Source organism: Rhincodon typus, chromosome 2 (genome assembly GCF_021869965.1).
Source record: "Rhincodon typus isolate 14 chromosome 2, sRhiTyp1.1, whole genome shotgun sequence".
NCBI classification, from domain to species: domain Eukaryota; kingdom Metazoa; phylum Chordata; class Chondrichthyes; order Orectolobiformes; family Rhincodontidae; genus Rhincodon; species Rhincodon typus.
Window position 1 is genome coordinate 138,729,646 of NC_063333.1, and position 14,150 is coordinate 138,743,795.

The 14,150-nt window shown below is 39.1% G+C and overlaps 1 protein-coding gene across 4 annotated transcripts in view; it reads right to left on the minus strand.

Annotated features, from left to right (window-relative positions):
- Window positions 1–14,150, minus strand: part of cdyl (chromodomain protein, Y-like) — a 147,946-nt gene that overhangs the window by 61,286 nt on the left and 72,510 nt on the right. For 3 of the 4 annotated variants that reach the window (XM_048610901.1, XM_020531014.2, XM_048610907.1), the window contains one exon: window positions 4,749–5,415. In XM_048610901.1, coding sequence (XP_048466858.1) covers window positions 4,749–5,040 — 292 coding nt within the window. In that variant the 5' untranslated portion in view covers window positions 5,041–5,415. The remainder of the gene's footprint in view (window positions 1–4,748; window positions 5,416–14,150) is intronic. The other variant, XM_048610896.1, reaches the window with a different exon arrangement.

Genomic DNA, 14,150 nt, shown 5'->3' on the forward strand with positions numbered 1-14,150 from the left:
GGGAGGCTGCATACAGGGGATTATTATCAGGACTGTTGCCTAATTGATACATTTAAACGGCCCAGACAGGTAAACAGAATATAATTTCAATGTTTGTAGATTACATGAAATTCAAATATTATGGATGGTGAGGAGGCTACTGTCAGATTTCAGGAGGATGTCGAAAGACTGTTGAAATAGACAGACACATGGCAGATGAAATTTAATGTGGAGAGGTGTGAAATATCATTTTGGTAGCAAGACTATGGAAATGCAATGCAAACTAAATTGCACAATTTCCAAGTTGCAGGAACTGACACACTTGAGGAGATATTAACACACACACACACGGGATCCTTGATTTATGAACACCTGGCTTCGGAACACTCATACATATGAATGAGATCCCATTCAGTGATATAATTTTAAAAGATCTGACTTGCTGTACTTACGAATGGCCGATTTGTATTGCCCTGCATTATGCTCAGCCTCGAGCATAAATCGACTCGTGAATAGATTCCACACTAGAATGTGTTCGCAAATTGGGGACTGTTTATACATAAATCTTTGAAGATGCCGTGGCAAGTCAAGAAGACAATTAGAAAAACATACACAATCCAAGGGTATTAAGTACAAAGGCAAGACAATCAGTCAAAGCCTTTATAGAACACTGGCTAGGCCTCAGCTGGTGAAAGGTGCCCAAATTTGAAGGCCAAATTTCAAGGAAGATCACCGAATAGGATCATTAATTTAACAGATTTTGGAGAAAGTATAAGGACATTTACAAGAATGGAACTGTGGATGCTGGACTTCAGTTACACTAAGAGATTAAAGAAATTGGATTTATTTGCAGCACTTTGCCAATTTCTACTGTGCAAGATTATTGGGAGTATGGAACTTTATATGCAAACAGATCAGTCGTGATCTTATGAATTAGGCCATTTAGATCCTTAAACCTGCTCCATCAATATGTTTGCATGATGACAGATTTAAATAGAAAGAAAGAGGTTACTACACGAGAAAAAAGGGAACTGTTAAGAACATTAGTTTGCAGCGGAAAAGGCTGGTGTGGAGGACAGTTTGAGATTGAAGGGTTTTGATAGAATAATTGAGGATGTATTTCCAGTAGCAGAGGAGTCCATAACTAAATTGCACAGATCTCAGGAAACTGGCAAACAAAAAAACTGGAGGTAAGTGAGTAATTTTTTTTGCATAGAATAGCAGGTTAAATTACAACATGCAAAATAAAACTCGAAGAAAACTTGACAAAGGGAGAAAATTGCAAAGTTGTGGGGTAAACTTATTGGGAAAGAAGACAAATTAGATAATACTTTGAAAGAGCTTGCACAGCTACGATGGGCCAACTGGCCTCCTGCTATCTTATATAGTTCAATGATTTCATGAAGCAGATCCATTACATTACATTATGAAACTTGAGCCAAATTTTTAGATAATTGTCCAAACATATTCCAAAGAATGGCACGACTAATTTGTTTCATAGACAAATGTACCCTAGAGTTTATTTCTTTCCAGCACTTTACATGATCATTTCAAATAAGTAAATGTTTGTTTAAAATGATCCCATTTGGCTTATAATACACCACAGAAGTGAAATTCAAAGATCAGCAGAGACACAGAGCTACCCTGAAGCAAATCCTAAACTCCTATGGTTGGTATTTTTGCGCTGAAAATGTATACAGGATCTGGAATATTCCGATGGCTAGTACAGACAAAAGTTTTTTTTGGGAGAGATAAGAGAGTACTACACACATTTAAATAGGAAAGCTACTATCAATTAATTTTCTATTTTTAAAATTTGTTTAATTAAACACAGTGGCACAGTAGTTAGCACTGCTGCCTCACAGCACTAGGGACCCGGCTTCGATTCCACCTTGGACGACTGTCTGTGTGGAGTTTGCACATTCTCCGTGTCTGCATGGGTTTCCTCCGGGTGCTCCGGTTTCCTCCCACAGTCCAAAGATGTGCAGGCTAGGTGGATTGGCCATGCTAAATTGTCCATAGTATTCAGGGATGTGTAGATGTGGTGGGTTAGAGGGGAATGGGTCTGGGTGGGATCGTCTGGAGGTTCGGTGTGGACTTGTTGGGCCAAAGGGGCTGTATCCACACTGTAGGGATTCTATGATTCTATGACACTGATGTATTGTTTAGTGTGGCCATTTTTATTTGAATTTCAGGACAATTCTGTTTGCAGAATGCAAAATATAACTTGTATCCAGCTTCCCAAAGATAAACAAAGGTGTGTTTCTAAAATAGTCCAGTCTTAAGTAGAATTCTTTGAAAAATATTAACAGGAAAAAAAAATGGTCGGACTACATTAGCTATGACCCAAAACAACAATATCGCATTTGGGAGTCATCTTTGATGATTTAGAAGAAGATGGCAGAGCAAATTAATTACAAAATACCAATACTTGAAAATTAACTACACTTTGGCAATCCTTAAAATTTTATTTTTTGTTTTAACAATCCTATTGTAGTTTGCTTTTACAAAATCAAGTAAGATATGAAACAAACTTCCATATGTTTCCCAATAATTTAAGAAACTGACTTCCTTAAACAATACTTACAGGATACAATTGTATCTCAACTGTCAATAAATTAAGCCGTCTATAACATATTAGTAACAAGCTGTCAAGGGGTTAGTTAGGCGTCAAACCTCCACTTTGTTCATCCATATTTAGCTGCGTTAAGACTGGGTGGGGGTGGGGGGGTTTGGGAGGGGCAGGGAGGTGGAGAGCCAGTGTAGCAGGATAAAGGCATAAAAAGGGTGTGGTTTGTAGTGACAGACATAGAATATAGGGTTCTTCTGTGATATCCTTTTGGTGGCTAGCCAAAGAGGAATTTGGAAAAGTTCTATTAACAAATCACCTGATTACAATTTGGCATGAGACTTAAACCTTAAAAATAATACAAGTGATGTCTTTGTATCACTGGCAATTCAACTTTTACCTTATTTTTAACTGTTTAGGTTTGCTGAGTATAATGAAAACACAGTATTAAAATTTACTTGCTGACCTGTTTATTTTTATTCCTAGCTTTGCACTCGCTTTATAAAGAAAAGGTATCTGAAATTACTACAGTAAAGAGCAAAGGGAACTCAATTTTGAGCAAGTTTTCCAAATCCATGCACTACTAGGAAAAATGCAGGCTTATGCTCGAAGACATGTCAGACCATGACTGTCTAAATTCATTTGAATGAGAAACCTTACAGACAGGAAATAAATTACACCCATCTTTGGAAGCTAGACTTAAGTGAAGATCCTTGGAGATGAAAAGGATGCTGTTCTAGTTCAACAAAATATAGTGGATTAGCAGACAGTCATTTTACTTTCAAGTAGAATAATAGCCAAGACAGCTCGAGAAAGAGTTTGCACACAAAAAAGAAATTCAGGATAGCACCAAATCTTGGTAACAATGATCAAAGTACATATTTTTCCAAATCTCGAATGTGATCAGAGTGAAGTGAAGCTCTTCTTTTTTGTTTTCCAAATATTAGTAAGCAAAAGGAAAATAAATTCCAAATAAAAAAGCAGACAATTTTTACCAAAAAGTGAGATGAATAGGGCCTGAAGCTGAAATTTGGAATTAGAGTAGTAACATGCTCCGAGTCCTTGAGAAAAAGAGAAATAAAAGCCCAACATCTAAAAAGGAAAGTAAAATATACAAACTGTAAGTTCAGTACAGTACTGTGAATGGGCATGGGGAGAAACAACAATGGACCTGGGAAATTAGAAAAAAAATATGCGTGGAGACTACAGCTTGGATCTTTTCATTAAGTGTTAAATCAATAGATTATGTATTTAACAATTGTTGGATTTAAGGCAAGTTTTGAACTTAAGATGTTACATACAAACATTATATCATAGCTCAAACTGTATTTACATTGACTTAATAAGATGTGCTATTTATACAAATGCACAGCACTTTGGTCAAAATACCTGATCAGGTTATAGATCATGGAATCAGAACAACTAAAATGATTACGGTGGCAATTTCTAGTAGTGAACAGAATATCTTTAGAATTATTTTGACAAAAGTACAAACAGGATGAACCTTCTTTCACAAATTCAGCAAGTTTATATTATATTTTGCCCTTGCAAGAACAACAGCCAACCTTCATGCCAATCTTTTCACAACCTGATTGCGCTAAGGTAGAGTGAAATATTCAATGTTCCTTGAATGCCAAATGACCAGAGTACATTACATCAAGAAACAAATACCCAAAAGGTAAAAATAACAACTTGCTCTAAATCCTTTGAGCATAAATGCATGAAACGTTCAGCACAATATTGCATCAAAACCCTAATATACATCAACACACAGCAGGAAATAGGGCATGAAAAGGAGATAACTTTTTTATATTCCAAACTGCACTTCTATTGGTCAACTAATAGAAATCATACCGATCACGTGACCAATAGGTCATTCAAAAGAATTTGGTAAAATTACACAGAGTTTATTCTTGCGGATGTCAGAATTTGGTTTTCAAGTGAACAGCTCTACGTGTATTTCAGGATGCCAAAAGCCAAAATTTTACCTTTAATGCACAGCTGCCAAATTTGCAACTGATGTCAAATTGGGTAAATCAGTATGGAGGGTTTGGCTGATTGGAAATATTGTGGAACAGATTTCATTATTTTGTAGCTTTACTGAATGCAACCTAAAGACTTTGAAAAATTTGTGATAGTTCATGGTCAATTATTCAACATTTGTTAACACATACAACAATGCAAACACATTCACGCTTACCTTTACCATTAAATGATAGTGCTGAGGCTGTTGATCCTGTCACTGGCAGTTGCATCTGGGGTGATAATGGTTGCGTCCTTGGCCTGGTTCCCATTCTGGCTCTCTCTGCTCCATGGACAAGCAAAGCCCCAAATGGCTTTTCAATAGCCAAGTCTGGTGCCACAGAGTCAGGATTCTGTGTCATTTGCACTAGCCTATCTGATGAGGTATCCTGAAAACCATCAACAACTATCCTATTCTTTAACGGGCTTCTGGGAACGAGGATTTTGATGCCAGATTTAGTAAGGTCCATTGTTTTCCTACTGGAGAAAGTCTGCGAGTTGGTCTTTCGATATTTCTGGTGACTTGATAAGAACTGGTTGGAGCTTTTGGAATCACAGTCTTTACCAACTCCGGGTGATCTGGGAGAAGACTTTGACAGAGAACTGTTGGTCGAACGGGATATCTGCTTTCGAGCATTGTTTAGAGAGTGTTTGCTTGATCTGGAAAAAGGTCCATCTTTCTGTTTATCACTGTGCTGCCTGTTAAACTCCAGAATATATTCCTCACAGTTCACCAGATGATGTTCTGGTTCCCACGTGTCATCGTCACTGTCATAACCTTTCCATCGGACTAAGTACTCTGTTCGCCCTTTTTTATTTTTCCTCTTGGCCACAATTCTCTCTACCTATTGAATCAGGAAAAAAAGGAATCAGTGACACAGAACATGCTATGGGGTGTGCACTATAATAGAAGTGTTATCTGAACTCTTCCAATTATATAGGAGTTATTCTGACCAAGTCTAGGCCTGCATGCAAATTTTATTCGACATTTCAATGGAAGTATAACAGGATTATAACCTGTTACAGAAACGTATGAGATCGGATGAGGCTTTTTGCTTCCAAATTTGTCCTTATAGATTTACTTTCATTACTTTCTCGATTCCTTTTCTGATAAGCAAATGAATAATAGTGTGTAAAAACATACACCAGACATGCAGTAGTTTGCAGTTAAGACAGTAGTTGTAGTGTAACAATATATTATGCAAAAAAATACAATGATTTTTAGCAGTAGGAAAATATCTCAACCCTGAAGAGGTCCAACTTTTTTGGTTGATGATCATAATCACCAAACTTTCACAGGAGAACAGAAGTATACAGGATTGGAAAATATCAGTACAATTTTTTTCAAAAAAACAAAATGTTGTTCTTCATCTCCTAATCCCCAAAAATTGCCCCCTCATCATATCCCTGAAATTTCCAATTCCAAGAATTACCCAGCTGTCCTTCTACACCATCGTTTAAAAAAAACTGAATCCTTAAGTTCACCTGGACCATCTCCAATACCTCTCTCTCCTTCCTGGACCTCTCTGTCTCCATCTCTGGCAACCACCTAGAAACCGATATCCATTTCAAGCCCACCGACTCCCACAGCCACCCAGAATACACCTCCTCCCACCCACCTTCCTGCAAAAATGCCATCCCCTATTCCCAATTCCTTCGCCTCTGCTGCATCTGCTCCCAGGATGAGGCATTCCACTCTCGTTTTTCAAGCACCGCAACTTCCCGCCCTCAGTGGTCGAGAATGCCCTCGACCGTGTCTCCTGCATTTCCCGCAACTCATCCCTCACACCCACTCCCCGCAATAACAACCAAAACAGAATCCCCCTCGTTCTCACGTGCCATCCCACCAACCTCCGGATCCAACGCATCATCCTCCGACACTTCTGCCATCTGCAATCCGACCTCACCACCAAAGACATTTTTCCCTCTCCACACTTATCTGCTTTCCGGAGGGACCACTCTCTCCGGGACTCCCTTGTCCGCTCCACACTCCCCTCCAGCCCCACCACACCCAGCACTTTTCCCTGCAACCGCAGGAAGTGCTACACCTACCCCTACACCTCCTCCCTCACCCCCATCCCAGGCCCCAAGAAGACTTTCCACATCAAGCAGATGTTCACCTGCACATCTGCTAATGTGGTATACTGTATCCGCTGTTCCAGTTGTGGCCTCCTCTACATCGGGGAAACCAAGCGGAGGCTTGGGGACCGCTTTGCAGAACACCTACGCTCGGTTCGCAATAAACAACTGCACCTCCCAGTCACAAACCATTTCAACCCTCCCTCCCATTCCTCAGACGACATGTCCATCCTGGGCCTCCTGCAGTGTCACAACGATGCTACCCGAAGGTTGCAGGAACAGCAACTCATATTCCGCTTGGGAACCCTGCAGCCTAATGGTATCAATGTGGTCTTCACAAGCTTCAAAATCTCCCCTCCCCCTACCGCATCCCAAAACCAGCCCAGCTCGTCCCCACCTCCCTAACCTGTCCTTCCTCCCACCTCAAGCCCCACCCCCATCTCCTACCTACTAACCTCATTCCGCCCCCTTGACCTGTCCGTCCTCCCTGGACGAACCTATCTCCTCCCTACCTCCCCACCTACACTCACCTTTACTGGCTCCATCCCCGCCTCTTTGACCTGTCTGTCTCCTCCTCTATCCATTTTCTATCCGCCTCCCCCTCTCTCCCTATTCATTTCAGAACCCCCTTCCCCTCCCCCATTTCTGAAGGAGGGTCTAGGTCCGAAACGTCAGCCTTCCTGCTCCTCTGATGCTGCTTGGCCTGCTGTGTTCGTCCAGCTCTGCACCTTGTTGTCCTTGACCTAAGGCATGTGGTATTTGCCCCTTTTAACATGAAGCATCTCATTCTATCCCTTCTATAGTTTCGAAAACGTAATTAGCACCTTTAAATGTTCTTTTGAAAGGGAATCCAACCCCTAGTTTAAGCTTCCTTTAGGAATTAAAATCATTGGTTTCCAAATTATGCTTTATTGCTACTCAATAGCATTCACCTTCAAATGACTGGGTGATCATAAACACATGGCCTTTTTGATCTGTACTTGTCTGCAACCGCAACTAGAGAATTCTGGAAGAATTAGCCGATCAGACAGATTTATATTGGATTTACCTGCCTTTTGGGGTCTTGTTCAGTGGTAGCACACCTACCTCTGGGCCAAGTGGTCTGGTTCAAGTCCCACCTGCACCAGGAGGTATGTCGTAACAGATCTGAACAGATTAAAAATAACTTACCTGCTTTTTACCTCCAAATTTGTCTTTATAGATTTACCTTCATTACTTTCTCGATACCTTTTCTCCCTTGGAGCCTTGCTTTGTACAAAGTTATGTTAACGTTTATTCATATTGAACTGTATCTGCTTTACTGAATTACTTAAAAAATTAGTCTTGCCTTTGGTGCATGATTTGCCTGATCAATAGTGTCCCAGAATGACAGATTCAAGATGGAATAGCATCCAAAAAGTAATATACAATAAACCCAAACATATGATTAATGAAAATACAGCTAACTTCTGCATTCTTGTGAAGGATCTCCAGGAAAAAAGCCACTATCTGGTATTCCTTACATTCCACTGGGAGTTCAATATGCTGACAAATTAAGAGAATAAAGCTACCAGGAAGAGTGATCAGGACTTGCCTGAAGTGGAGGGAATGGAGTACAGAGACACATGGCAGACATTGAGATTGTTACATGATGGGCAGAAGAAGGAAACAAGCAGTCATCGACAGTTACAGAAGCAAAATACTATGGATCTGAAATAAAAACAGAAAATGCTGGAAATACTCATCAGGGCTGGTACCCTGAAACATTAATTCTGTTTCTCTCCCAATTGAGACTACCAGTCTGCTGAATATTTTCCAGCAGTTTTCATTCAAATATGTGACAATGGCTAAACTTAGCATGTGGACAGTAATTGGAGCTATGGTTAAGCAATAAGAGTTGTGACAACAGAAGCAAGGACTCTATTGATGGAATAAGGCAGTTCTAGTAGCATCAATGCTCTATTTAGGTTTGCTGAAGAAACAATTGTAAGTGTAGGAAATCACTATAATTGTCTGGATTCTAGACAGGAACTAGACTGGAACATTACATTACAAGGTTTTAGAATGACAAAAAGCACCACTTTAATGAATTTTCAAAAGAATCCAGATGACAGTTTCAGATTATACAAGTTGTGTTGTACACAGCATTACTTTGCCCATTCATCCTTCTTAACTGGTTTGCAATGAGTCAGATCAGAGTCTCAAATGAACTATGATATTATTTATATAATACAGATCTGGTCACAGTTCATAGAAAAGATACAACACAGAAGGGAGCCATTCAGCCCAACAAGACCTTGTTGACATTCACCATTCATTAAGGATGTTGCTCCAAATCAAACTTACCCACTTGGTTTCCACATCCATTTAAATTCCTTTAAATTCCTTTAAATTCTTCCACCTATCAATCCTAATTTTGACTGCTGAAATAATCTTCTACTTAAAAGTGGGAAGTCAGAAGGTGAATTCCATTAATCCACACTTGCGTGTGAAGGGGTTTCCCCTGTCCTCTGTTCTAAAATCTTTTAGATTTAATATTACAATTTCTCTTCCTGGATATCAATTACTCTCTCTACAGAGAATGCTACGAAAACCCAAGCAGCATCTGTAAAGTGAGAAACAAAGTTAACATTTCAGGTCAATAATATATGGCACAGACATGCGCTATTTGAATATATGCACTTAAAAACAACCACCTTTCCCACACACCAACTATAATTGCAGCACTGGGTTGTTGGGTGAGGGGGATGGGGCAAGAGAAAAAAAGAGGAGTGAGTGAGGGAAAGTCAAGATGTGATTTCATCAAAACATTGAAATTCTTAAGAACAGATACTATGAGGATATTTTGCCTGGCTAGGAAGTCTATAAATATGGTCTCAAAATAAAAAAGGGGTCAGTCATTTTGAATGAGATGCAAAATTTCTTCACACACACAAAAAAAAAAGAGGTCTGCAGCATTGGAACTCTCAACCTCCAATTGAGAGAGCTATCTATGCTCAGTTGCTACATATATTCATGATAGTAAAAACTCCATTAAGTTCTAAGGAATTCAAAAGATGTAATGCAAAGGTGGATTCAGGAACAAGATAAATCAGTATTGTCCTGAATGGAGGAACAAGAAAGAAGATCCAAATGGTTGACTCCTGCTCCTTTATCTTAAGCTTCTTGTAGGTTTCCTTTGGAAAGTTGGAAGTTGGAGAGAAATCATGAAGGCCTGGAAGAGAGTGTGCACAAGAGAGATATAACAATTCAAAATTTAAGTCTCAAGTTCTATTTCTGATAAATGCAGTTAGCAGGTCAATAAATGGAGATGCAGTAGGACATTTCTGTCCCATTAGAGGTACATGCTCATGTGCAGAATTATCAGCTGGATAAGTTCACACCCCAGCATTGTAATGGCATCACTTTTGTCCTAACTAAATTGCATCTGTCATTAACCTTTCCAGGACAGATCATAAAGGTTCATCACATCTTATTATTTGGGAACTTTGGTTGTACAATGGAAGTAAAATCAATGAAGATTTTTTAAAAAAGCGTGACAAATTTTAAACATCTGTTTAGAAAGTAGCATTTCTTTGAAATCATGTGGCTTTGGACAAATGATAAGCAAGCCATCTCAGGAGACAATTGCAATAGTTTTTGTTGAGTGTGAGAGAGCGAGAGCGTGAGAGCGAGAAAGCGAGAGCGTGAGATGGGCAGCAGCTAACAGGATAGCCAGGGGAATAGCAAGATAGAGGCACCAAGGCTTCTATCTTTGTGTTAGCAATGAACTCCATTGCGAGAGGGGAACAAAATGAATGCTGAGGAAGGTTCAGTCGACCCGAAACATTAACTGATTTTTTTCTTCACAGATGCTGCCAGACCTGCCTGGCTTTTCCAGCAACTTCTGTTTTTGTTCCCGATTTACAGCATCCACTGTTCTTTTAGTGTTTAGCTTTAGCATGGATACAGGAGTGGCACATTACTCAGGTATTGGTGCCTTTAGGTTCTTTCTTTGTAATGAAAAAAGATTTGAAGTAGTTCTTGTATTGTGCAATATAGTTCATGATTTGCGCCATAAACTCATGCTCTTTCATTAAAAAGTATATTGGCAGCCTCTAGGGAATACATTCATTGGCTGACCTCTGTGATGAGCATAGAAACAAAATAAAGCTTACAGTCCGTCAAGCAAGGTTTCACTCTGGGATCAGACTTGTTCAGTATTACTGTAAGCTGAGATCGTATCTTCTCTCCAGCGCTGTATCATCATTAAAAGTGCTATTTACCCCTCCTTTCTTAAACACCTTAGATCCAGGAATATTTTGCACGCTGTCCTGCCCCTTTATGCATCAGTTCTGTTGCCATGACATTGTATTTCGATGTGGCTACCTGCGCTTTTAGCTTACCAAATTTATTTAATATATACTAAATACTACAATGCCACCTGTATTTCTCTCCCATCCATTAAACCCTGCTGTGTTACACCAGATTTTGTGCAGTATTTTGCTAAGGATGAAGAGTATTTGAACTAATATAGAAGGTAAGTGGGAACTAGTTTGATTAAATCTTCTCACATTGGCAATAACCCTGAATAGAGGGGCTCGTTTTCCAGCATGCTACCCAGTGTGTTGTAACACAAGTGTTTTAATTGCCCGTATCTTCCTGCAGTGGAAGCATTGGCAAGGAGAAACCTCACAGCATGTCATTCTTTCCTGTGACTTTTGCTCCAGGGCGCCATTTCCTATCATCAATCAGAAACATGGCAGCCAATTTGTTGACAATATACTATTGATAACAATGTAGCAATAACCAGATAATTTACTTTTGTGATGTCAATTGAGGGATAATTATTGACCAGGATAAAAGGCATTAACATGCTTGCTCTTCTTTGAAATAGTGGCATGGGATGTTGTACATCCACCTGAATTAGTCAGAGGTTCAACTTAATTCATTGCAGGATGGCATCTCAGGTAGCACAGCATTCCCTCAGCAAAGGAATGGAATTGAATCTACAACGTTCTGACTGAAAAAGGAGAGTATGGTGACGATTGAAGAACAGCTAGTATGTATGGCACATTCTAGTTGCAAACTAGGAATATATGGCAGGATTATTCATCGACAGCGAGATTGAGGCTGGGATGGCTAAATTTACAAATTACCCATCTCACCACCACAAGAAGATATGGGCCATTAAAACATTTGTGTTCCAACATACTGGGTGGCATACTAGAAATCACCCCCATTATTCCCAGAGTCATCACAAACATGAAAAGATTGAAATCAAACTATCAGAAGTCCCAGTTTAACCTGGGTTTGGCAGCCTGGTGAAAGAAAAACACACATCAGGCTTCTGTATGCAAGGACGAAACAGCTATTTATTTCAAACACATTTTAACCAATGGCAGAAAACTAAATTGTTAATGTATACAGTACCAATTAAAAAATATTCCCACTCACATGAGAACAGAAACAAGATAAATATTATGGATGGAGAGGGAACAAAAAAAAGTCAATGAGGTGTAGCTCTGGAATAGGTCCAGATTATAGGCAATGAAATGTCATCCTTTAGATACTTCTTGATTCCGTCAAGCTGGACATGAGGTTGTGGATACACTGTTCTCACTCTTCCAATCACATTTTCACTATCTTGGAAGGTGGTTTTTCCCTTTCAAGCAGAAAATTTACACTGAGACAGAAGAGCTAACTACTGGAGTAGAGAAATTAAAGAATTTTCCAAAGGGAAGGGGAGGGCGGGGAAAGGGGGAGGCAGTGGGTGCATGGTGCAAAGCAGAGTCAGATTTTCTCCTTCACAGGAGAAATGTTTCTGCTGTATTGTCCAAAACACAAAAAAAGGTGCAGCCACTTGTCCAAGAACTAAACCAAAAAGAGTCGGTACTATGACCAGAGAACTTCTGAACACACCTAGGCCAGGTTGAAAAACCAAAAAGAAGTCGGCCACCGAAAAAAACTGCCCAGTACAAATACCCGTGGAGCCATTATGTCTAACATCACCCCCACTGCTTGAATGGGACAAAAATGTAGATTATAAACACAGTTCCAGTAATCTTTTGTTAAAACAAAAGCAAATATCTTCCTCAGTTTCCTTAGTTCAAAGCAGTAACTTTTTATTACAAATGAAAGTGGCCTACATAGTAGAGACTATGAAGTTGGCTGTAATAAAAACTACCCACAAATAAAGTAACATTCTGCTCCATACTGTAAACTAACAGCATTTAATAGAAATACCTTAAAATATATAATGTAATTTTGTGCTAAAAGGAAAACACACTAACATTCTGAAAGTTTGTCCAAATGCTACCTGCTTGCATAAAGCAGCCAAGGTGTACTTGCGATAAAGAATGCCTTCTACACTGCATAATTAAATTCACTTCCAAAACTATATTGCTGCAAAAATGCAATGCTTTATATGCTTATAAAAAGGTAAAAGGTGACACAGTCTTACCAGATCACAAGGTTGCTCTCTCATTAGACAGAGATTGAGAATAATTCTTCATGGTAACCTCAGCTGGTGCAGGAATTCAACCTACACTGTATCAGTATGCATCACAGACCAGCTATCCAGCCAGAGCTAAAATGACCCCCTTATACAAGCAACAAACCTTTTAAAATAAAAGAATGCTCAACACTCACAACCTGTCATCACCACCAGCCAGAATTAAAAAGAAGTGTAATCATGCAATATTACAAGAGAACACAGCCTGTCAGCTAGCTTCACAATTCAAATACAATATTTAAGGCACCTTTTAGCAGCTTATATTGTTTTCCTTTTCTCAATAGTCCGGACAATGTCCCTGTTCATTACAAAAACGTACTATTGACAACTATTTAAATACGGATAACACCCCATGAATTTCAAAAACTGTACTTTTCCCTGTGCTCCAGATATGCTTTGTTAAGGTTCTTGATCAAAAGAATTTACACTTTTAAAAGGAGCCAATAATGAAGCATATAACACAAAATTAAAGTATTTTGTTTGGTCATATTTTTGCAGAAAGAAAATCATGGATTTTATTGTATTTAAATCTGCATTTAAAAAAAGTTTAGTTCTGGATTTGTTTGAACCAGATTCAAGTCCATAATAAACATTTTCTGAGGTGAATGCTTGGTCCTTGATCCTAAATTTAGGATTGAAATACAGACTGCTTATTCACTACATAATAGTAATGCACAAAGCAAGCATTGCTAACTTGACTAATGTTACAGAGCTTCATATTAGAATAGGAATAGGCCATTAGCCTTTGGAGTCTGCTCTACTTCTGAATGAGATCATAGTTGATCTTTATTTTAACTCTATGTACTTCTGAGCTTTTTCATCATTACCTACTCATGCCAAACCAAAAAAATCTTTTCAACTGAGCCCTGCAGGCTCAACAACTTTTTGGCAGAGCTCCAGATTTCCAATACACTAAAGATGTGCTTCCTGAACACCCTAGCTCTAATTTTATGGTTACACTCCTTGATCTGGGTTCTACCATCAAGATAAAATAGTTTCTCTCTTACTCAAATTCCTTTAGTTCCCTCA